The sequence below is a fragment of the Sylvia atricapilla genome, chromosome Z (assembly GCF_009819655.1).
Source record: "Sylvia atricapilla isolate bSylAtr1 chromosome Z, bSylAtr1.pri, whole genome shotgun sequence".
NCBI classification, from domain to species: Eukaryota; Metazoa; Chordata; class Aves; order Passeriformes; family Sylviidae; genus Sylvia; species Sylvia atricapilla.
The window spans coordinates 73,402,323-73,425,513 of record NC_089174.1 but is presented as its reverse complement, the minus strand read 5'-3'; the positions used below and the strand labels follow the sequence as shown (position 1 = coordinate 73,425,513).

General features: G+C 36.4%; 1 protein-coding gene and 1 long non-coding RNA gene across 2 annotated transcripts in view; one reads left to right on the top strand and one right to left on the bottom strand.

Moving 5' to 3' along the window:
- LOC136374532 (uncharacterized) overlaps window positions 1-23,191 on the bottom strand; it is a 477,248-nt gene that overhangs the window by 256,371 nt on the left and 197,686 nt on the right. The window lies entirely within an intron of this gene.
- Window positions 1-23,191, top strand: part of HCN1 (hyperpolarization activated cyclic nucleotide gated potassium channel 1) — a 66,147-nt gene that overhangs the window by 21,945 nt on the left and 21,011 nt on the right. Inside the window, exon 2 of the mRNA XM_066338468.1 lies at window positions 3,382-3,528. Within this exon, the coding sequence (XP_066194565.1) occupies window positions 3,382-3,528 (147 nt within the window). The remainder of the gene's footprint in view (window positions 1-3,381; window positions 3,529-23,191) is intronic.

Below are 23,191 nucleotides of genomic sequence, written 5' to 3'. Positions count from 1 at the left end.
AGCTGCGGGAGCAAGGATGGAAAGGCAATTATGAATTAAAAATCAGGGGGTTAGCAGAGTCTTTTCAGTCTGGATGTAGTCTGGTGCTTCTCATGTGACAGACAAAACCCCAGAAATAAAAGAAAAAAAAAAAAAAGGAAGTCAAAATCATAAGAGGAGTTACTGTGGCTCTGAAAGTTTTTCAAATGTAATAAATACCAGAGGTGGTTTTATGAAAGTGAGATTAAGACATCTATTTTCTGAATAAACCAAAGCAAACAAGGAAACAAACAAACAAACAAAAAAGTAGCAAAAATCCCGCCCCAAAACAAAACACCAAGTAAACCAAAATTTTAAGTCTAGAGGGGAAAAGATAATGGATGCAGTGTAATGAAAAGAGTTATTAGAAAGAAATAATTTTTTCTCACTTATAAAAATACAGGTTCAAATATAGGTAGCTCAGAATTGGTTACAGGCATTTTAAATATGATTTAAGGATCATTTTAAACAAAATTTAACTTTACTGACAATTTTATTCTCTTCAGATCTAAAATTATACTTAGAAAAATCAAGAAGCTACTGAATTATCATATTTTTAACGGATTCAAAACACTAATGAAAATTTTAAAATCTTTTTTACATCTTTTGTCTTTTCCAGAAAATACTTCAGTTCTCTTGAGCTATTTGAGTTTTTGTAATGAGTAAAAAAGACCCCAGGAATAAACCCCAGTATAATTCCATAAAAGTGAAAAATACCTTTATCTCTAACCAGTATTGATATCTGTGGTATCCACAATGACTATACTGTTCAAAATTAATTTAGACAAATTCCTGGTTTATTGCATAAAATTAACAAGATCATTAGCCTTGCTCTCTTTGTATCTTCATTTCAGCACATTTTTTTTGCAACTGGCATGTGACACACCACAGTGGCAACTAATCTGGAATACCCACAGTATTGCCAGTAACATGTAGCAGACTGACAATATGAACTTGCTTTTCTGAGGAATTGAAGAAGTAATTATTTCTTGTGCTGAGTTAATGAAAGATATCAGTTGCTGAACAAAAAGGCAAGATAAAACTTTTGATGTAACAAAAGTGTGAACAGAAGTCAAGAAGGGAGTAGTAGAATGGCGAATGACACAGAAAATGAGCCAAAATCGCACACTGAGAAATATTAGGAAAATAGGAAAAGTTTGATTAAAGAGCTAATGATAATATACTACCCACAGAGAGGCTCAGATATGTAGATATGGAAAGGGACCTTGTTATTATTTTAGATGGTTAAAAACTTCTGGAAATCGTGCAAGATTTTTAACTTCTTCATAGATTTTTAAAGAAAAGGATGCTAATATTCAGCTGTATTATTTTATGTATTACTAATATAATGTAAATGTATACATTATTCTATGTATTTCTAGTTTGAAAAAACTTTGAGACACATCAGTGATAAGCAGTACATTCCTACTAGTTTTATTTTTTTCCCTAAAATTCTCATGTGTAAGCATAAATCTTGTTAAAGAAAAGAGCTTGCTGTTGCAGGAGAAAGCCCCCATTCAAATAACAGCGCTAATGAAAGGCAGCAGTGGAAATTGCTGCCCAAGCAATTTCCTTGTAGCTCGAATTTTCTCTGTTTCAAGGTCATTCTGGTATGAAAGTCCTTTGCAGCTTGCTTGCAATATACATCAGAATGAATGTATTTCTTTTATTACCAAGGATTATTCGTTATTAGTGTTACTTAAGTACATTATTCATTGTGTGAATAAGATTGTGTAGAGGGAGCAGCCTCTGTCCTAGGGGCCATAGTGATGTTTGATTCTATCCCACAATATCCGAATAAATTTCTTCATATCGGATCAGAAGCCAATGGCAAGCATGCAAATTTAAATCATACATCTAAAGGATGTGGGTGAATAATTGTTACTGCAGAGGGGCAAAATGACTGTGCAGGGGTTAAATCACTCTAACATATTCATCGTACATTGTTAAATTATGCAAAATTACTTTCCTCTTGTTTTTGGAATGTATATTGTATAAATGGCCTCATCTAATCTTTGTCACTTTGCAAAGCAAAAGCTAATTTCAATTCCAGAAGATAGAACAGTCTTCAACTATATAAGTTAAAGGATATTTGCTGCAGTTCACAAAGAGGGCATGTACATTATATATTTGCTTAATTGTTCTACAGAGGTGCCAATCCTAATTAGGACTTCATTAGCTTTTCCATTGAAAACAGTTTAAGTTTCCTAATTAAGTATGAAATAACTAATAAAAAAATTTAAAGTGTTTACATATATGAATCAAGTTTATGCCAAGTTTCAACTCACCTTTCAGCCTGAGATGGGATTTATTCTGCCTCAGTGCCTTATTTTTTTCAGCTGGGGGGACAAGGATGGGCGCTCTGAGGAGGAAAAAACCTTACTCTGATGGATGTGTTCATTTTCACTTCAGACAGTTTGTCAATTTTGTGGGTTTCAGATTATCATGTAGTTTTGTACAATGCTACTCTGAGTATGTTGATTCAGGACTTTACTTTCTAAAAGTTATGCTATCCAAAAAGGCTTCTGAAAAAGGGGATCAAAAATCAAATCAAAACAAAACAAAGCAAACCCAAAAAACAAAACAAAACAAAACAAAAACACACAACCCCCCCACCAAACAACAAAAAAACCCAAACAAACAAACAAACAAAACCCCAAACCCTCAGAATATAGGACAGAGGACTAGTAAAAACAAAGAAACAAAGAAAGCAAATGTACAGGGTAAATGAAGTGAGGTCTTAGTCTCCTGGGTCCTAGTATCTTTTTCTTCCTTCAGTTTCTATTTGCTGATCCCACACCTTTTTTTCTCATTTACCTCTCTCTTTTCTTCATCCCTCTTGAGGAATGTTTCCTATTTCATTATCTCCACAGGTTTTAACTTCACAAGCATACACAACGTTAATATGTTGCTTAGTAAAACAGCATAGCCAGTTTCTAAAATTTCACACCTTCAGCTGTCCCCGAATGCAGTGCTACAGACTAAACACTATATACAGCTTTCCTGTCTACTGCATGAGCTAAAAATTGTCGTGGTATATTTTTGCAGATCCTGTATAGCTGGGAATTTAGGAAATGTATGAGAAGTATGAGGGTTTGGCTTCTAAAACTTATATATTCGTGTGGATATTAGCATTGCTGCTAAAGGTAGTTTCTGTAATTTATAGATACATGCTGTCATGTGAGTAATATATTAATTAATATTTGTGTGAGGGTTTTCTGACTTGTGAAAAAAATGTTATCTTTATAAAATATGTAGAGCTTTAATGGACACATGAATGAATTTGTATTTTGTAGGTGCTTTTAGATAGCAAAACCTTGAGGCTTTTTTCTGATTCTTCCTCCTTTTTTAAAATCCTGACAGTACAAACAAGTGGAACAGTACATGTCATTCCACAAGTTACCTGCTGAAATGCGCCAGAAGATCCATGATTACTATGAGCATCGCTACCAAGGCAAGATCTTTGATGAAGAAAATATTTTGAATGAGCTCAATGATCCTCTCAGGGAGGTAAGATTAAAGTATTTCAATAGCTCTTCATGCTGTGAAAAAAATTCTTGTCTTTGCTGTTTCTGTGTTGAAATGCTCTTTCCATTCTATAATATTTTATCTTCTTTACCATAGTCAATGAATGACCAGGATAATTCAATTTATACTAGGTTGACAGAAAGAAATAAGCAGATCTACAGTCTATTCAGGACCAGTCTGTCAATTACTGCCACGCAAGGATGTCAAAGGGTAAAATCCTGTCAAAGAGTAGAACCCCACCCTTATTGTTGACTAAAACTCCTGTTTTTCTTCCACCTTTTAAGACAGAGAGTGGCTAGACTAAAATGTTCCTGGGTGAAATTCTTTTTCTACTCTCCCTAATTGCTAGCCATACATCTACACAGATAACATCACTGAAAGTCACCATAAAGGGAAAGTTGCTTTGTTTCATTTTGTAAAGTAGCCTTGTTGGTAAAGGTGGTCTTTACTTGAGATGAGGAAGCTGGAATATTATATATGTAAGACATTAACAAAATCTCTTTGTTGAAACTGTAATCTGTATTCCAGTTTTAGGGGTTATGCTGTGCTATGTTATGTGATGTGATGTGTGGAAGCAGTTGGAACTTTCTTTGCTAATGTGGGAAGAGGGCAGTGTTCATCTTGCAGTAGCAGAAGTAGCTGCTTAATGGGAATATAAATCAGACTGTCTTCTGCTGGGCTGTGCTCATGCCTCACCTGCTCAAGGATGCTGGCTGATATTTTCCACTGAAAGGAGAGGAACAAAACCCAGAGAAGAAGCAAACTGAAAGACTCAGAGAATAAAGAGCATAAGCAGGGGGGAGAGAAAAGGAACAGGAAAAGTAAGGATGGAGTAGTCTGGTATGTGATGAAATCTGTGTAATTTTCAGTGCTACCAAGTAATGCCTTTTAATATCTTTTGTTTTCTGAGGAGTGGTGATGATTTTGTGTCCATATGTGTGGCTATGTATAATGTATGTATAATGTCCAAGAGAGCACAGCATGACATCTGTACTTGTGGAAAGATAGGTGAAGGTTGGTCAGTGTTTATGTCAATTTTTGAGGCATAAAGAGAGAATAGGTCTGTGGTGAATTGTCTGTACTACTGAATCCTGTGCTTTGCAGGGAAGGGAAAACACGTCATTGCTGAAATCAATCCAGTTCCATATATTTAAAATAGTCATAAAGAAACAAACCCTTGCCGAGGCAGAGTTTATCCACATCTCTGTTGTCAAAGTCCCATAGCAGCATCCCTCCTACAACCTGCCAAGTGGCAATGGTGAGCGCTGCCCAAATTTGCTGGGTCTTTGCTAGATGCTTCAGGTCAAAATCAGGCCAAACTATGATTGTTCCAACAATTTAATAGCCCACAATTGAGTTCCAGATCCTGGACCTACTTAATCCCCTCACATAGGTGCAGTCTGAAGCCTTCCTTTATATTTTGAGTTTGTGTTTTGGAGGGCCCTGGCTGCTGCTTTGCCACTGTCTGTTTACACTGTGGTTCCCCTCAGTAGCTTTTGAAATGTCAAGAGGAAAATATACTACAAAAATCTGCCTTGTGGGGCAGGAGAAGTGTGGGAATCATCCCTAAACTACAGAGACAGTCAAAACATGAATCTTGGCCAGCATGGAGCTTGTGTTTTGTTAAGAGAACAGAAACATGTCATATCAGAAACATATCAGTCACTGACATCAGAAACAGTTTCATCTGTTTCCACTTCTAAGGAAAGCATTTCTCCAAAAGTAAAGTCTTATACCCTTCCATTGCAAAATAATATTTTACTAACAGTAATTTGCAATTGTGGCACCCTAATTACATGTGTTTTCTACTTTTCCTGCCTCTCATTTTTGTTTCATTCCTTCCACTCTCCCTCCCCTAGCCCTGTCCCCTTCTCCTCCTTTAATTCTTACAGCTTAGATGTAGAAAGGCAAATTTGGTCAACCATAAAAAACAAAAAGCACTTCTGGTGAGAGATCAAGCATGGAAAATTTCAAAAATTAATGAGCCCCTAAAAACATGAAAGAAGAACCGAATTTCATGGAAGGAGTGGCTTCTGATTTTGCTATGGTTATGCTGTACTTAGCAGGATTTTTTTTTGTTCAATTACATAACAAAAAATTAGCTATAATCAGATTGCATACTGCCCTGCTGACAACACAGTGGTGTTCCAGAGAAAGGTCAAAAACAGAAAGAGAAAAAGTAAGAACTGGCCACTGGCAGTGCCAGAACAGAACAGGTTTCTTAATGACTCTGTCCAAATTTTCATGGCAGCTTATGCACTGTGGCCTGAAAACATCTCTTAGGTATCTTGCTTAGTTAATAGTTTCAAATTCTGTTTCAGCTACCACTTCAATATGTGCAGTTTAGTAGTGCAGGTAGCGGCTTTTTGATGTCAATAATGGATAATAAATTGGAGCCTTTTAAAGCTGGAACACAGCTGTTCATATATTGGATGGGCTTTACCATCTTACATGCCAATAACTGCACAAGGCTATAATTGGTAATAGCACAGATACCATGACTGCATCACTGAAGAATAAATATTTACTGCATTTCTTAAGTTTTTAATTAATCCTACATTTGATTATACTCGGAATTTAGCATAGAGTAAACATTCAGAGTCTCCACAGGACAGACTTAGCTTGGTGAAAGTAGCTTCTGACAAAGATATTAATCTGAAACCATTATTTCCTCACTTGGAGTAAGCAGAACAAAAGAAACCATACTAACTGCTGTGTAATTATGGCATTGTGTAATGTTATAAAAAAAAAATTGCAGGGTTTTCACTACTTCTTGTTCTCAGCCATTCAAATTTTCTGTAGAGGCTGAAATTTTCCACAGCTATGCCTTATTTAAGAGTGATGACCTTCTTTTTGGTCCACGTTTTAAAACTTTGGGGATTTTTTTAGCAGGAGAGTAATTATGCATGATATAAATATGATCATTCAGCCATTAAAAATAGCTAAAGTACATAGAATTAGCAGCAAAAATCTGGTGTAAAAATAATTCTTACATGTTAAATGCTAGTAATAAAGCTGTATATTTGTACAGAATCATATATTCAAAGGATATGCTGAATTGAAATGGACCCATCAGGGTCATTGAGTCCAACTCCTGGCCCTGCACAGCACCGTTCCCAGGAGTCACAGTATGTGCCTGAGAGCATTGTCCAAATGCTTCTTGAGCTCTGTCAGTTTGGTGCTGTGACCACTGCCCTGGGGAGCCTGTTCCAGTGCCCAGCCACCCTCTGGGTGAAAAATATTTTTCTAATAGCCAACCTTTCTCTAACCCTCCCGAGACACAGCTTCAGGCCATTCCCTCGGGTCCTGTCCCTGGTCGCCACAGAGAAGAGATCAGTGCCTACGCCTCCTCTTCCCCTCACAAATAACTGCAGTGAGGTCTTCCCTTACTCTGCTCTTGTCCAGACTGAATAGACCAAGTAACCTCAGCTGCTCCTCATCCAGCTTCCCCTCAAGGCCCTTCAACATCCTTGTGACCCTCCATCTAATAGTTTAATGTCTTTTTTATTCTGTGGTACCCAAAACTGCACACAGGACTCAAGGTGAGGTCACACTAGTGCAGAGCAGGACAATCATCTGCCTTGACAGCACAGGTTAAGGTTTTCTTTGTGAAAGAGGATGGATGTTCATTTTAATGAGCCTCTCAACATTATGTATCAAACAAATGATATTTTGTATTCACAGCAAATTGGATGATTAAAAGCTGAGAAAAGATCTGATGCATGTATGTGAGTACCTAGCTTGCTTGGATAATAGAAATAGAGTCATATTTATTGTGAGAAAATTAACTAAGGCTTCATTTAAAAAAAAAAAAAAAAAAAAAAAAGGAAAGGAATCCTGAACCTTTTTAAACTGTGCAAGGCTCTGTCTAAGTGTTTCAAAGCTGAGTAAAGCAACTAGCGGCTGACCTGTATCCTTCAAGGATAATCTGGTATTAACAAAGAGATTGCATTTGATGACTGGGCACTGAGGCAACATTTATGAGACTGAAAAGTTCTGTATTCTCCCCTGTTTAGTTAATTGCACAGTTTGGGCATATTAGTCCACGAGTAATGCAATTGATGGCATACTCTTCGCTGTACACACTCAAACTGAATTAACCATAAATTGCAACATTTAATGTGCATAACTGCTTGTTAACAGTGCTCTCTGACAAACACATGCTCTCTGACAAAATAAAGGATAAAGGTTTCTTTTCATTGAATTCAGAAATTTCACTTGAACTAAAATCGTATCTCGTTTTCCACAGTTAGACTTATCTGATAATAAGTATCCAGCCTTCTCAAGAATAAGATAATCAAGAGACTCTTGGCAGTTACAGTTTTGGTAGAGATGAAAGATTTTAAATTGCTTCTTGCTGGATTCATCAAACCTATCTGTAGCTCCATACAAGTTCTGCAACAAGTCTAAGATAATCTTCAGGCTCTCTGCACACACCGCCCACACACACATGCTCTCATGGTTAAGAAAACCTAGCTGACTAGTTTAGAAAAAAGGTTGCATCTTCTAACAACAGTTGACATGTAAAATAAATTCTGTCTTTAATAGCATTTGCAATTAACTGTCTCTCCCTCGTTTCTTGAGGTAGTGATTAGAAACAATTAGCATGTTACCCTTAGATAAATATCATCCATCTCTAGTTCTTCAGCAAATAGAAATATTAAACTTCACATTTTTTAACTTGTACTTCTTACCACCTACAAGGCTAGAATACTGTTTGGCCTCAGAAGGCCTTAATCCCAAAAGTGGTCCTTGTAACTGCCCTGACATAAAATGGAGACACTACAGAAAGGAAGTTAAAAAAACGGAACACAACAAAACCCACATGTGCCTAAGAGAAATGCATTCCAAAAGAACACCTGAATTATAAGAGTTGAAATACATATACATTGCTGGTTAATTCTTGTAACTAATAAGTCAAAGTGACTCAGCTCTGGCCTTAGTCTAAGCCATCAGTCTCGCCAGCAGTGGCTGTGGGTGGATGCCCATGGAAGAACAGGAGCAGGGAAAGTATGGTGTGTCCCTAAATGACTCTCCTAGACTCACAATATTTTCAGGTCGAGGGATGCTCTGAGACTGATGTGATTTTTCTACTGGGTAATCCTTAATACACATCTCTTCCAATTTACTTATTTGCATTCTTTATTCGAGGTACTCTCTGCAACCACACCATCTTTTGTCAAAGAGTACAGACCTGACCCCTCCTGCATGAGAAACTACCACCTTCTTCTGGGATTGAACACAGATCCAAAAGTTTTTTGTTTCGATGGCCATTAATTCCTGTAGCAAAAATTACATAGTACAGTCATTTTTTTACTGAGTCTTTGCATGCCAGTTTTATAGCTAATATCCTTAAACTGTATCTTTTTTTGTGGCAAATAGACAATATTCTAGTTAATTCTTTCTTGCATGGAAACTAGATCATTCTTCTGGCCATTTTCAAGTTTTTTTCCCCCTGGGTCTATTGTGGCCTTTTAGAGGTGAAAAGACCAGGTCTGCAGCAGGAATACTGATGCTGTAATAATGCAAATAATTCCTAACTTTAATTTGCTTTTCAACCACTGCTAACCATTGAGTTTACGTTTTTTGTTTGTTTGTTTGTTTTAAATTATAATGGTAAAAACTAACTCTAAGTGGTAACAAATACATTATTTCATGTATTTACTTAGATGTATCACTTAATATTGCTCCCCTCCAGTAACTTCCAACCAGACCAGAAGAAGCTTCTTGTAGTTTCTTTTTAACAAGCTTCTCCACCCTTACACAGTGCTGTTTCTGGAACTGAGTAGACCTGTGTGAAGTCCTTGACCTTTGCTGTTCCCACAGGGACAGTGAATGTAGGCACACTGTGGTACCTATTACAGCCTAATGAGTCAGGTGTAAGGTTCCAAGAAGAATCTTGCACAGTACTTAGTGTTGCATCAAGAGTGTCATTTTGTGACATTCTTGTAAGGAAAGTGCTCTCACAATAAAGTGAAGGAAAGCTTCCATTACTGGATTTATAATTTATATTGTACCTGAGTGAAAATTGGACCCAAACCAGATGGTTTGGTACTTGCAGACAAATTGGGTATTTTTGTAGAGAAATTATTTTGTGTGTTTAAATTCAGTTTTAAAATTATCCTTTGATAACCTTGATATTCTTTCCTAATAGTTGACCTTTTCCCTATTTCTTTCTCCCTATTAAAATTTATCCCCTTTTTAATATCTTTCTTTTTATTTAGTATTTATCTTTAGAAACCACAAAGCAATGTATTCTTGTTTAGACTATACTATAATCCTGTGCATGAAAGATGAAGCATCTCCAGAGTAATAATATAAGGACAAAATGGAGTGTGAATAGATTATAACTAATAGATTATAAGCTTTGAACTTTTTTAATGGTGTACTCATTACGATTTTGGGCTATGGACTTTCAAAAATTAAAATAATGGTAGAGGTTTTTTTATTGTTATTAAAACACAATAAAGTATCACAGAAATATTTGGATTTGGAGATTTTGATTCCATAACTTATGTCCATACATTTATCTCATAAAAGGTGGGTAACTAGTTCATTGCAATCCACTGTACTTTTCTGCATTTAAATACACAGTGGTCCTTAGTATGAAGTGTAAAGAGAGGAACTAAGAAAAATATATCATTATTAATGTAGTCACATTGGAAGTAAATTATCTCCTTATCTTTAACTATTGAATTAAAGGGGGGTTTTGTTTATTTATTTGTTTGTTTTTCTCAGAGGCACAGATAAAGTGTAACTAGTTCATAATCTGGAGTACTGAATCACGAGTGAATTATGCAGCATGTCAATCTTGCATTATAAATGCTGATATATCACATTATGATTTATTTGACTAATGCTGAAAAAGAAAATTGGTGGTTTTCAAGTATCTGTGTAAATTATGACTAAATTGCCATCCAAGTATACAAGGCTGAAAGAAAAGTTCTCAGAAAAAACTATAATGAAGTCTTAAAAACTGAAAATAGTAGCAAATGGCCATTTTAATGTGGAAATTGGCAGACAATCACCATGTGATTGGATTATTGTGTTTTAAGGTGATTTTCTGCCACAGGTATGTCATGGTAACAAATGGTGTGCACACTCAGGGGTGTTTCCCAGGGGCCTAAGACAATGCGGTTTGATTTGCTGAGCCCTGGGGAGCGTTTGCCCTTTGATGTGTGCATGTTCACAGTGCACATGCTGCGGCGGAATTGTCAGCCACTTCCATTGCTGTTCCACATGCTCAAGATACTTTGATCACAGTCCTTTCTGTGTTTGACATGCTTTATTAGCAAATCCATCCTGAGCTGAGACATGCTTTGACAAGTTCCAGATCTAACTGCTTCTGATAATACAGATAATAATACACCGGTACTTCTCAGTAGTTACAATCTTGAATAGTCATGTTACTGCACCTACAAGATTCCTTTGTTGTAATTGTTTAATAAATATTTCAGACATGACAGTTCTTTCATGAGCTCTTCAAATGTAGTAATTCAAATAAATGCCCAATTATTAGTGCAGTAGCTGTCTTTCATATGAAAGAAAGGCGAGTATTTTGATAAAAGTTCCAAACTATTTGGATGCAAAGTGGATGCTGTGAGAGAGGAAAAATCCTGCTACAGAAAAGTAAATCCAGTTTGTGCCTGCTCATGTTGGAAGTGTTGTTCAGACATCTGAAGTGCAGGATCAGAAAGGTTTTTGTGGGAACCAGTGCAATGAGAGAATAGCTGCTGTCCTGCAGAGATAAAATTCACCCATTGCATTATTCTGCCCAAGATCATGCTTCCAAGTGTCTGTCATGTCTCAGATGTCTCAGTTTTTTAACAGACCAAAGAATTGCTCAGCTGCTTGATACTGAGATGGTGCTTGGGGCAGTGGAGGGAAAGGGTCAAGCACCTTTTTTAATCTCCATGTAGTTTCTGGTTAAAGCCAAGAGAGGTTGCTATAAATTGGTGCCTACCACAACATATTAATTTCTATCAGATCGGAATATGATACTGCAATTAGAGATAGCATTGCTGATTTTAGGAGGTTCAAAATAATAATAGTAACATACTTCAGATAAGTCCTGAATTAGTTCTTCTTACGTAAACACATTCTTTTAATACCATGCTTGCTCTGGCTTGACAGGTATCCTTTTTAGTAGGATGTGGAAAATTTTGGTTTATTTAGCTAAAATCTAATGATCTTTGGCCCTAATCCCTGAATCGTGACTATGAATCCATTACAATAAAATGGCAGAATTTAAAATATATTCCTCTGAATGCTTTAGAAAATAACTGAAGATAAATGAAAAATAAGTAAATTAAAATTCTTGATGCAGAGCTGGAAATTACATTGTCTCTCTTAAATCAAAATTAGAAGATGGAGGGTCTGGCACCCTGGTACCTACCAGGGTTCTCCATTTCTTCTTCATCAACTTCTGCAATAAAAAATCATGGCATTGCATAACAGGAAAGGGAAAGGGGAAAGCAGAGGGCAGGATGCACCTGGGACTCTGTAGAAAACATATTTCAGACAAGACAGGGATGCACAGTACGGACATGCCCACACTCCTTTCCTGTAAATCTCATTAATGGAGATGGGTGAGAGCGAACATCTTTTCCTTGAGTCTTCACTGTGGAATTTATATTCAGAAAGCAGGCTAAAGGCCTTTGAAGCACATTTGTTTGGAACCACTAAAATTGCTGTGGGGGGCATGTAATACAAAAGGTTCTGTGTTGAGGGGTCACACTTTAAATGTGCCACTGTCCATGAAAGTCACCACAATCAAAGATTAGAGTTGTGACTCACCTCCATCCAGCAAGAGGAGATAAATATGTCATGAGCTGTCTGATGCAGAAGCAAATGCATGTGCCTATTTTTATGCACTCAGTTGCACATTATGGTAGTAACAGCACACAGAAGGCTACACAGCACTTTCCATGCATAAATCTGTAGTTGCCTTTTAAAGGCATGTGATCTCAAAGGCAAAGACAAGGAGATCAAAAAACAACAGAGCACAAGAGCTGTTCTAAATGCACATTTATGAACTTAATTTCTCATTATATACCAAAGATTTAGGGAGGTTAACCTAGTTAAAGCTGTGGGAGATAATCCAAGTTAAATTTTGCACCTCAAGGTAATGCTAAATCACTGTTTTATTTTCATCCTAGCGCTACTTGAGAAAAAAGAAAGTTGTACATTACTTTGAAACCTGCACAAAACTCTGCCTAATCTGTACTTTTGTATTGTTAGCGTTACCTAGAAGATGCAATAAGCAAATACCTAAAATCTTTTCTCCAGAAATTTTATCACCAGTAAGTCAATTTGAAATACTCCATTTTTTTTGGTACCTAAAAGATCTGGCATCTCCTTTACAACTCCAGAATAATCTGTTGAAAATCTAAATCTCTTTTGATGAATAATTTTTATGTAAGGGATTAAATGGAAATGGAAATTTAATTTAAAAATTCTGAAATTATTATAAATGGACAGATAATGAAATATAGCATAGATATGGATGCACAAGGTGTTGAATTACACTTGTTTCATTTAAAGGTAAGTGTCTAACACTGAAAGAACTTAATATGTGATACTTCTAGTGATTAATGGGAGTCTCAGAGATGAGTGAAATTAAAAGCTGGAGGAAAATGTGGAGTCTGACACTGTGAGTACAGGTGCAGACTTCCTGGTAGCTCCTGGCCTGAGTTCAAGACAATATTTTTATCTGTCCCTACTGCCTCTTTCACAGTACTTTTGCACAGCCCTGGCTCAGCACTAGCACTGGATCCTAAGCCAGCCTTGGTAGTAGTAGAGCACTGACAGGCACAAGTTCCCCAAAAAGGATTTTAATCTCCTAGCTTGTTCTGTGGAGTCTATGTTAATTTTCTTCTCAATAAATCCATTTTTCTTTTCTCTCACTTGTGAAAAGCAGAAAAATTCTGTGGTTGGTTGAAAGGATACAAATGACCTGCTCTAAAACATTAACAGTTGCAAGTTTGTGAGCTGATCATTGCATGTTTGTATACTCACTGAAGCAATGATGTCTTGCTAGATGACTAAAATATTTTGTGGATAAAATAAATACCTGTGTGGTAAAAAAATACAGCTTCTTTGTAATTAAGCAGTTTTCACTTTGGCCTGTATTAGATCATTAAATCATTAGATCACTGTGCAACTGAAAACTATTAATTTTGTGATCTCATGAATATCCCTTACAGGTATTAAAATTTACTATTACTTCATAGTGAGGGTTTTTCTTTTCATAAATTGTAAATCAGGAAGCAACAGTGCATCTGTGTCTACGAAAAAAGTAAGAAAAGAGCAGAATTATTGAGAAACATTTGAAAATTTTGCATTATGCTATGGAAGTTGTAACAGAGGATTTGGGAAATGCAGTTAATACAGATATGCACAGTCTCCAAAACAAAAATCCAGCAACTCAATGTACCAATCATAGCCACACATTGAATAAACACTTGTGTGTTTATGAAAATAGGAGTTTTCACAATTATCCATATTTCACCAAGAGTAGAACATCTCCCACCCTGCAGGGCTGGAAATGAAATAGTTCATGCTTTTTAACACCTGGCAGAAAACAGATTCCCTACTTGCAGGAAGAGAAATGCTGTCAGTATTGTGTTTGGACAGCTTAATTTGTATAACAGACCTTGAAGGGAATTAAGATGAAAAGACATTTGTAGAGAAGCAGAAATGGAGTATATGTAGCTTGCTTTGTCATTCTCTAACACCAGATACACTCTTCATAATATTGATACTTGCAGCAACGGGACAAACTTAGAATGTGAGAAAGAGGTTAATACCCTTCCTGAGCCATTATTTAAAGTTCATGGCTGGCCTATTTTTAGGCCACCATGTGAGAAGATGTTCACTGAAAATAGATACAGATCATGTGTCCTTGCAGAATATAGAACATCAGGACATTTCATTTCCAAAGAACGTAATTGGGACTTGGAGCAGAATCTTCTTTCCTCTCACCTCTTTGCTTGGAGATTATAACTCGGGTTATACAAGCACATACTCTTACGTGAGTTGTATCAACCTCTAAATAAGATAACTAAATCTACTGTGAAATATAGTTCTAATGGGACACATTAATTAGTTACACTTTGATCTTTTTTTCATTTAATGTACAGATATGTACATCTGTAGACATACAGGTATGTCCATGTACACATATAAATATTTGTGTGGGAGAGCATATGTATGCATATGTGTATATATGTATGTACATACACGCACACACATACATATACATACATATATACATATATTATGACACATACATGCAAACACATATCCAGGATGCCTGTGTGAGAAGAACGTTGTGTAAAACTCTCTTTATATCTTTGCAAAGTAATAAGTGCATATATTGCATTAGGTACGCTAATATGGTCTTTGTCTAATGTTACCATATATCTCAGCACATATTTCCTATGCCACCAGACTATATTTATAATGTATTACCTTAAAATGAATTATAGTTACAAGGAGTTTAGGGATCCTCCTATGATATAAAATCAATATATATAAATTTATTCATAAAGGTAGAGACTAAGATATAGTCTAAAAATAACTTGAAGAACTTTCTTAATAAATTATAGGAATATTTTTTTATGAAAATAGACCTTAGCCTATGCTTAATTCACTAAGTGAGCAATTTAATTATATATATATGTAATTTAATTAAGTACTGCTAATAGTTAAATAAATTTTAAACTAGGCAAGCAGATGAGCTGAAATTGTTTTGAAAAATAATATTAAAATTATGTAAACCACTGCATTCTGTGGCTGACTGGGCTCATGCACAGATGCTAATGGCAGTTCCTGAGTGCCCTGCTGTCATCAGGCCCCTTTGCTTTTAGTTCATGTCCAATCCTGGAGTGGAAGCACAAGCATAAGTATTTAAGGCCTCAGTGATGGCATTCAGAGAGCAAATAGAGCAACAGTAGTAAATTCATACAGCAGAAGGCTGAAGGTATCTCCCCTGGTTTCCTGTTTATTGTTTACATAACTGCTTCTTCTCTATGTTTCGTATTCTATAGAATAGGAGTTTTCAGGATGTAAAAATGCTGAGGATGTCCTGGTGGATCCTTGATCTGTCAAATCTTGACTGTGATTTGGCTCCTAATTGTAAAGTGACTCTTTGTTACTCCAGTGCTGTGCCATTATTTAGTGTGTCTGCCTACTGGATGTTTAAAGTCCAATGCATTACTTTTACTCTAGCTGTTATTACTAATACACATTGTCTACTCCTGCCAGATTGCCTTCTCTTTGCTCCACATGATTCGCTATTGAGGCTGTTTTTGCTGTCACCATTTGCCCTCCTCAGGATTTTTTCCACTCTTTACAACTCTCTAGCCATTTATTCATCTCTTTTCCCTGCAGCTACCAATATTAGCCAAAGTAGTGCTCTCAAGCAAATTCTGTCTTGAGGGCTGTCTGGCTGACACTCCACTGAATTATTTCCAGAAACTTCATCTTCATTTTTATGACCTGCTGATAACTTTCCTGGAGCCAACTCTCTATGTCTCACCCTTACAACTGAGCATCGTGCTCATGTTTCACTGTAAACCAGGGCTCTAAAATCAGCACTTTCAGTATTTTTCTACTTCTGCATACCTGGGCTTTGGTGCAGTGCCTGAATGTGGGTCATGGGCTTCTTACACCTGTATTACAAGTTGCTACGCACAACATAAGATCACTGAGCTGTTGCACCTGATTCCACTCCAGCATCCTTGCCAGCAGTTTCCTTTAGAAGGCAAATTCAAATGGTATTACAATTGGCTTGTCCCAGTTCACATTGCAAAACAGTGACGAAGGCAGAGTTCAGAATTAGAAAGGGATTGTGCATCCTCCTTATCTTTCTTTTTATATCCTTCTGTTTTATATAGATGTGTACCTCTATAGCTGGCATTGTAAATATTCTACCACATACACACTCCAGGCTTTCAGGGTCCTGTCACGCATTTACCTAAGAAATCTACATAATTCTCATTGATTATAAAAGCTCTTTTTCACCACCTTAAAATGTGGAATATATATTGTGTAACAATGTCTAAATTTTGAGTATTAGGTAGAGTTAAGTGTTTGATGTTGCTTTCACATAGTATAGACTAGGCCTTTGAGTAGTTACAAAACCAAATTAGATGCAAACTAAAATGTACTTAAAAACACTAAACATAATTTCAGTGTGGATATTTCAAGTTCAGCTAACTGGGAATTACCCAGTATAATCAGTAAGATTTCATTTAAGCCACCTAATAAATTTAGAGAGAGAGGCTTTGAACCAACGGGCTTTTAATTCATTATAAGAGTAACTGTTAACCTAGCAATTAACAAGATAATAGTGTTTCTCATCCAGAGCTGCACAAGAGCTGTAAAATAACTCAGTTAACAAACCACCGCTGGTTTTTAAATAACTGTTTTCCTGGTTGTTTTTGCTACTGTATCAACTAAACCAAACACATAGGGTGTAGATAAAGCACATTTCTCTTGAGAACTTTGTTCTTGCTCAGTTTTGTGTTGCAGTACATGGGGGACAGAAGAAAGGAAAATAGGACAAAGAGGGAGAGTTGGAATGGCAGAAGGAATTCCTCACCTGTTTCATAGCACACAGTAAACTTTCCATGGAAGCATTCATAGCTTCAGTTTCTGATCTTGATCAAACAAATGCAAATCAGAAATAACACAAAAAATTTGTATACAAACAATAGCTTTCCATTTCTTCTAAGGCATGTTTATGTTTTCCCACCACCTAGTTCTTTGCTTCAAACTTTGTTTTAGCCTCCAGTCACCTCTGATAGTTTCAAATGCATTTTTCTTCCTCCCTGCTTTCATCCACAAGTTATTCTATTTATGTCCTTCCCTTTCTCAAGCGAGAGAAACTCTTCAGGCTGTTCTACATCCTAACTGTGTCTTTTAAACAATACAATACCACGATCAGTATATTTTACCTAATAATTCACACAAATGTAACTCGGGCTGCCTTTGTGAAACTCCACTGTCTCCTCTTTTTCTTTCTCTCAAGCACAATTACTCTCCCTTGCTATCAGGGGAATCAAGCACTGTCCTGAGAAGAGCAGCACTCTTTCTAGCACTATTCTGAAACAAACCCCTTTTTCTTTTGGGGGTCAGGTGAAACCTTACTGACTTTGCTGGATGTAAGTGATGGCCTTCATTGAGCAAAGCTGTAAGTAGCGATTGAACTGTCACACAGATAACATACAAGGTCAACCACATTTTGATTGGTGATGGCAAGTGAAGTTTCAGTACAAATGCGTAGTGTTGAAAGTGGTTTCCAGAACCAGCAGATCACCAGCTGGAGGAGCTAACTTCAGACTCCAAAGACAGTGGAAAAGCAGTGCTGCAGTAGAGACTAACCTGTGAGAAAGCAGACTAGACAATTTTTTTGTGATTATTAGCAAAACTTTCTCCTCTTTCTTAATCACTGAAAGTGATGTTTAGAAAAACATGACAGGTGCTTCATTCATTGTCAACCCAACCTGAAGCTAACTCATGCCACTTTTCCATGCACTAACACAAAATATGGTGAAACATATGGATACCAATAGGATATCAGGGCTGACTGGATTTTTTCAATTTAGGATTCATTTTCTGCTACAGTTCTAAAGTACATGTTTTTAAATCTGTATTCTCATTGGCATAATGGGCAACATCAATATTTAAAATGCCTGCTAAACAAAGATTTCAGCATTAATTACCCCCTCCCCAAAATATTGTTTTTAAAATACTGTATAGGATTAACAAATATGTGTTATGTGTATAGGATTAACAAATATGTGTACACTCCAGTGTACACACACACAAATGAGATTGAAGATATTTAGTTACTCCAGGGCAGAAAATTGAAATAGTGATTGTTAAATATTTTTTCAAATTGCAGCTTATTTATTCAGTTAATAAGACAGACCAGTCTCTAAGCAACTGCTGTTACAGTACAGCACTAGTTCCACATTACCTTCTGCAATAAGCTGTGGGTGTTTTTTCCAAAAAGCATACATAGGGAAAATTTGTTCAGCAGAACAGTTCAAAGGGTAAAACCTTGAACAAGCAGAGACTGGTCAGATGGCCCAGACTTTGGGTACTTACCTGAATTATCAGGACTTCTCAGGGTTTTGAAATTAGACTGGCTGTCTCTCTTTTACAGATTGCCTTAAAACATTGGCTGTATTGCTGCTACCATTTTAAAGCCTCTCATCCTCTTTCCAGCTGGAAAACAAACTTAAGCAGCATTTAATATTTCAGAACAATGAAGAAGATGAAAGCTAAATTTCTTTTTAAAATAGTTAGAAAGTGGAAAAGCAGTTGGATGAATGAAAGAGTGGATAGTGTATTTTTTCTTTCTTTTTCTCGTTTTTAAATCTTTTTTTTCATATAATGGACAATTCAAAGAGGAGCTTGAGATGCACAGAACTGCTTTCTCTTAAGCTCCACTAAATCAATTAACAAGCTGGAAAAAAGATGGATATTTTTAATCAGGATGCCTTTATTGGAGGTTTGGTTTGAACCATATTGCCTCAAAAGGATTTTTTCTGCATTTGAACTTAATGCAATAATAATACTGAAGTATTAAAAAATGCATATAAGGTGTTGAATAGAAAATTCTAATCCAGAAAGGAATGATAGAAAAGTATGCAGAAGGCCAACATTAAATCAACTAAGCCAAGAAAATATAATTGGTGAAATCTTTATCCCTCCTGATTGCAAATGCATGAAAAAGATTGCTTTCTCTTAGAAGACAGCAATGCCAGCTACCATATGCTCTGTTTAGGGTTGACTTGTCTTAATCTGAGTTGAACAGAGCTAGGCAGAAAAAAAACCCCTCCTTTAACTCAGTCCTGGTAGAATTGGAATTTCATTCATTGTTTTGCTGCAAAGACTATTTATTCCTTCCTTCACTTTGCCTAAGTTTATCTCACAGCTGGGTGCCAAGTTTTCTGCATGTGGATATGCTTTATCCAGGTATACTGGGGGTCTTGGGAACTGGAGGGCTTTGAAAATGTAAACAGACAGAATAGTCACTGGTTTTCTAGGCAATTGAGATCCTATGGACTCTCTTTACCTTAGAGAACAGAGGGTTTTTTCAGGTTTTCTGCTTTGTCTGTAGGTCAGATATGCTGGCTGCCTCAGACCAGAGCATTCCTGGGCTTTAAAACATTTAACCAAAGGGGCTAAACCGGGACCTTTTCTAAAACAGACACAATATATCCAGTTATAGTGACAAAATGACAAAATACTGAGTCCTGAAGGAAAAAGAATAATGTTTCTTGACATAGTTCTAGACATACTGTGGGAGAGTTACCATATTTTAAGTAAAATTTAAGCAGAGTCTCTATCTTGAAACTGATCAATGTAATTGAAAAATGGAAAATTGTGGCAATCCCATTCAAAAAGCAAAAAGGTACATAGTTTTTGTTACTTACATGAAAGGCCTTGATCAAAATTTATTTTTAAGTCACACTGTAGAGATGATTAAACAGAATGTGTCAAAGCAATTTGAACAGTTTCAGGTGCACCAGAAATGAAGAATATTGCATCCCATTGCCACATGTAGATTTTCTGGCATTTAACAAGTTGTTAGATAATGATGTAGTCATTCCCTCAGTGGGGTACTAATCCTAGTCCTCCTGACTGCCTGCTGTCATAAAACCTGTGAGAACTTAGTATCAGTGAGATGCCTCCTTTCTGCCAAACTTGACTATAATTGACCAATGGGTTAAAAAATTACAGGAAATAATGAACACATGAAGAATATAGCCCCTGAATACCAGGTTTAAATATCTCTAGCCTGCTAAAACAACCCCAAATCCCTAAATATAATACCATGTCCTATAGTTCTCTCTTAATATGTCAGTACTTTATCATTTGCGAGTTATTTCTAAGAGAAAAAATAGTTTTCTTTGTAAAGTTATTTCTTCCTTCCAATGATCAGGAAACTAAGACTGATTTAGTTTCACATCCTCTGAAAGCAAACCTTAAAGGAACAGTCAGGAAAAAAAGTGCAGTTACAGTTATACACTAGTTTTTTGCAATAATATGTAAAAGTCTCCTAATAAAGCTAAGCTATTTTTATAAACATAAGAAAAACATAGTTTGTAGATGGAAGGAGTACCTTTTATTAGCTCAACTGCATTACTGAGAAAAAGTAAAGAAATTTTCAGGCTTACAGATATTTCAATAACTTTTCCTCTTTTATGGCAACAGGATTTTCCAGTCAGTCTAGCTAAAGGCACTACAATCCATCTAAAAATCTTCTGGAAGAGAGGTCCTAAAAACTGTTAGAGATGCCATCAGAGATTTCCAGTTACAGCTGGGACAGCCTTGTGACTGCTTCTGTAACATCTTGATATGCCTCAGAGAAGCCATCAAGAAATACTGAACTCACACAAAATGATAATATCTGATGCTTTAACATCAGTTTGAAAAAAAATCCAGGAAGGTCAGGATGAGTAATAAATCCAATATACTATAAAGGAGCAGAAGCCAATGTAATTACCTAACCAGTCTCTTATATAGAGCAGACCATTGCATCTCTGACTTAATTTTTGTTTAACAGACCAGCAATTTGAATAGTTCAACGCTTTCTTCATTTAGGTCTGATTCATTCTTGCTCTTTACCCATTTCAGCTATATAATGCCCTCCTAATCCCCTTTTCAAGCTTCATTTGGTATATTCTTCCTTGATCCGTTGCTTAGGCTTCATTTGGTAGTTTCTTCAAGTATAGGTGAGAAAAAACCTCATTTAATGAAGATATCATATTGGAGAGCATAGTCTGTTTCCAGTCTAGCTCCAAAGAATTAAAAGAAAAATATGAGTGAAAGATTTTTCTCTGTTCAAAACATCAACTCTTAATTTGTCAGCTTGTTCTTTTGTTGCCTCACTTCTAAAACACAGAACTTTTTCTCCTAGTACTTTCTGAGTTATATAAAATGCTTTCATAATCTTTACTGTTTCTTTCTCCCCAGGATGATATTTAAAGTAATACACAAGAACCTGAAATTGCTGAACTGCCTGTGATTAAGACTCAGGGAAATATATTTTACTTGCTCTGAATGATCTCATATTTAAATAAAAGAACACTTTAAAGAAAAACAAAGCACTTAAAAATGACACATTTCTTTCTTCCTCAGTAATTTTCCACCTTCTAACATCTTAAATAAGGGAAGTTTGTACTTCAGCACAAACTTTCACAGAAAACTAATCAACAAAATGAATGCATTACTAGGAATAACAGCTGAAATTACCTCAGCAGGGTGGTTTCGTAGCTATGTTGGTACCTTCATTAGGCAACTCAGGCTGAGCAGAGTAATGTGTGTGCATACATGGGTATATCCAGATACAGATTACATAATGTGAGAGAAAAGTGGGCAGAAGATTGAGCCAGAAGAGGACACGAGATTCCAAGGGTGAAAATCCTCTTTCAAGGGTGTGTTTTTTGGGATTCTCAAGATGAGATGAATTCCTTTCTGGATGGGTAGGACTGGGTCTGCACAAAGGAGTCATCCAGGTCGGAATTCTCCCCTCTCTTATGTATCATAATCTCTGCTATCATACTTTTAAAGATATGTTATGCATAACTTCTATTTTTTTTCCAATTTCCCTTTTGTTTAAATAAAGACTTACTGCCCTACTTCTCAGCTTTCACTCCAGACACCTGTTCTCCAGGTTTTGTGATCTTGTGTTCTCGCTTTTCATCAATTTCCATTCTCAACCTGTTTTTAAAGTCAAGGCTTCCTGCCTTCTTTTTTTCTCTGTTTATTTTTTTCAGGGTCTTTGTGTTTCTTCTTTTTGTTTTCCTTCCATTCTCTCTTTCGTAGTACTACTCCACCTAAGTCTATTTTACTCTTTATTCCTAATCTTAACTGGAGCTGAACCTTCTACCCTCCTAGCCTTTTCTGTCCTCACCCACCAGCTTCTATATAATTTCCAGTCAATTTTTTCTTTCTTTAGTAATTTCCTTTCTCTGCCTCCTGGGCATGCAAGACAAGCTATTCACTTTCAGAAGCAGAAAACAAGCAGCAAGCCTACTGAAAAGTCCCTAAGCTAGACAAGTAATAATTGTTGCCAGCATCAGTGGAGACAGCAGCGAGGCAGTCTCACAGGGAATGGAGGACGTAGTCTGGGGCTCCTCATGGGATGCCACCATACTACTAGCAGTAGGAGAAGCAAATAACTTTCCTTTGGGAGGGAGGTGATGGCTGGAGCATTACTAAGAAATATAGAGTTTAAACAAAAAGGAAAACAACTTCTCCTCATGCTTTAGAAAGACTGACAGCTGGAATCTCTTATGATACTTATTGTCTCATAAAGAATATACTTAGAGAATATCTTCGCATTGCCCCTCTTGACCTACTGACTCAGCAGTATTCACAGATTTGAATGTCACCCATCTGGCAATTCACATGTTGTTACCTGAGAAAATTTTTGAATTCGGGCAAACAAAAGATATCTTACATCAAATTTACCATTTTTTTTACATGCAAGACTAGTTTGTAGGGCGCCTGGTGAGACATTTTGTTCTAATTTACTTCTCTAAGTCCCACTAGATTTATTTGGAAAGGATGTGATTTCTCAGGGAAAGTTTTTTGTTTCTTTCCTCTCCTCACTCTCAACACA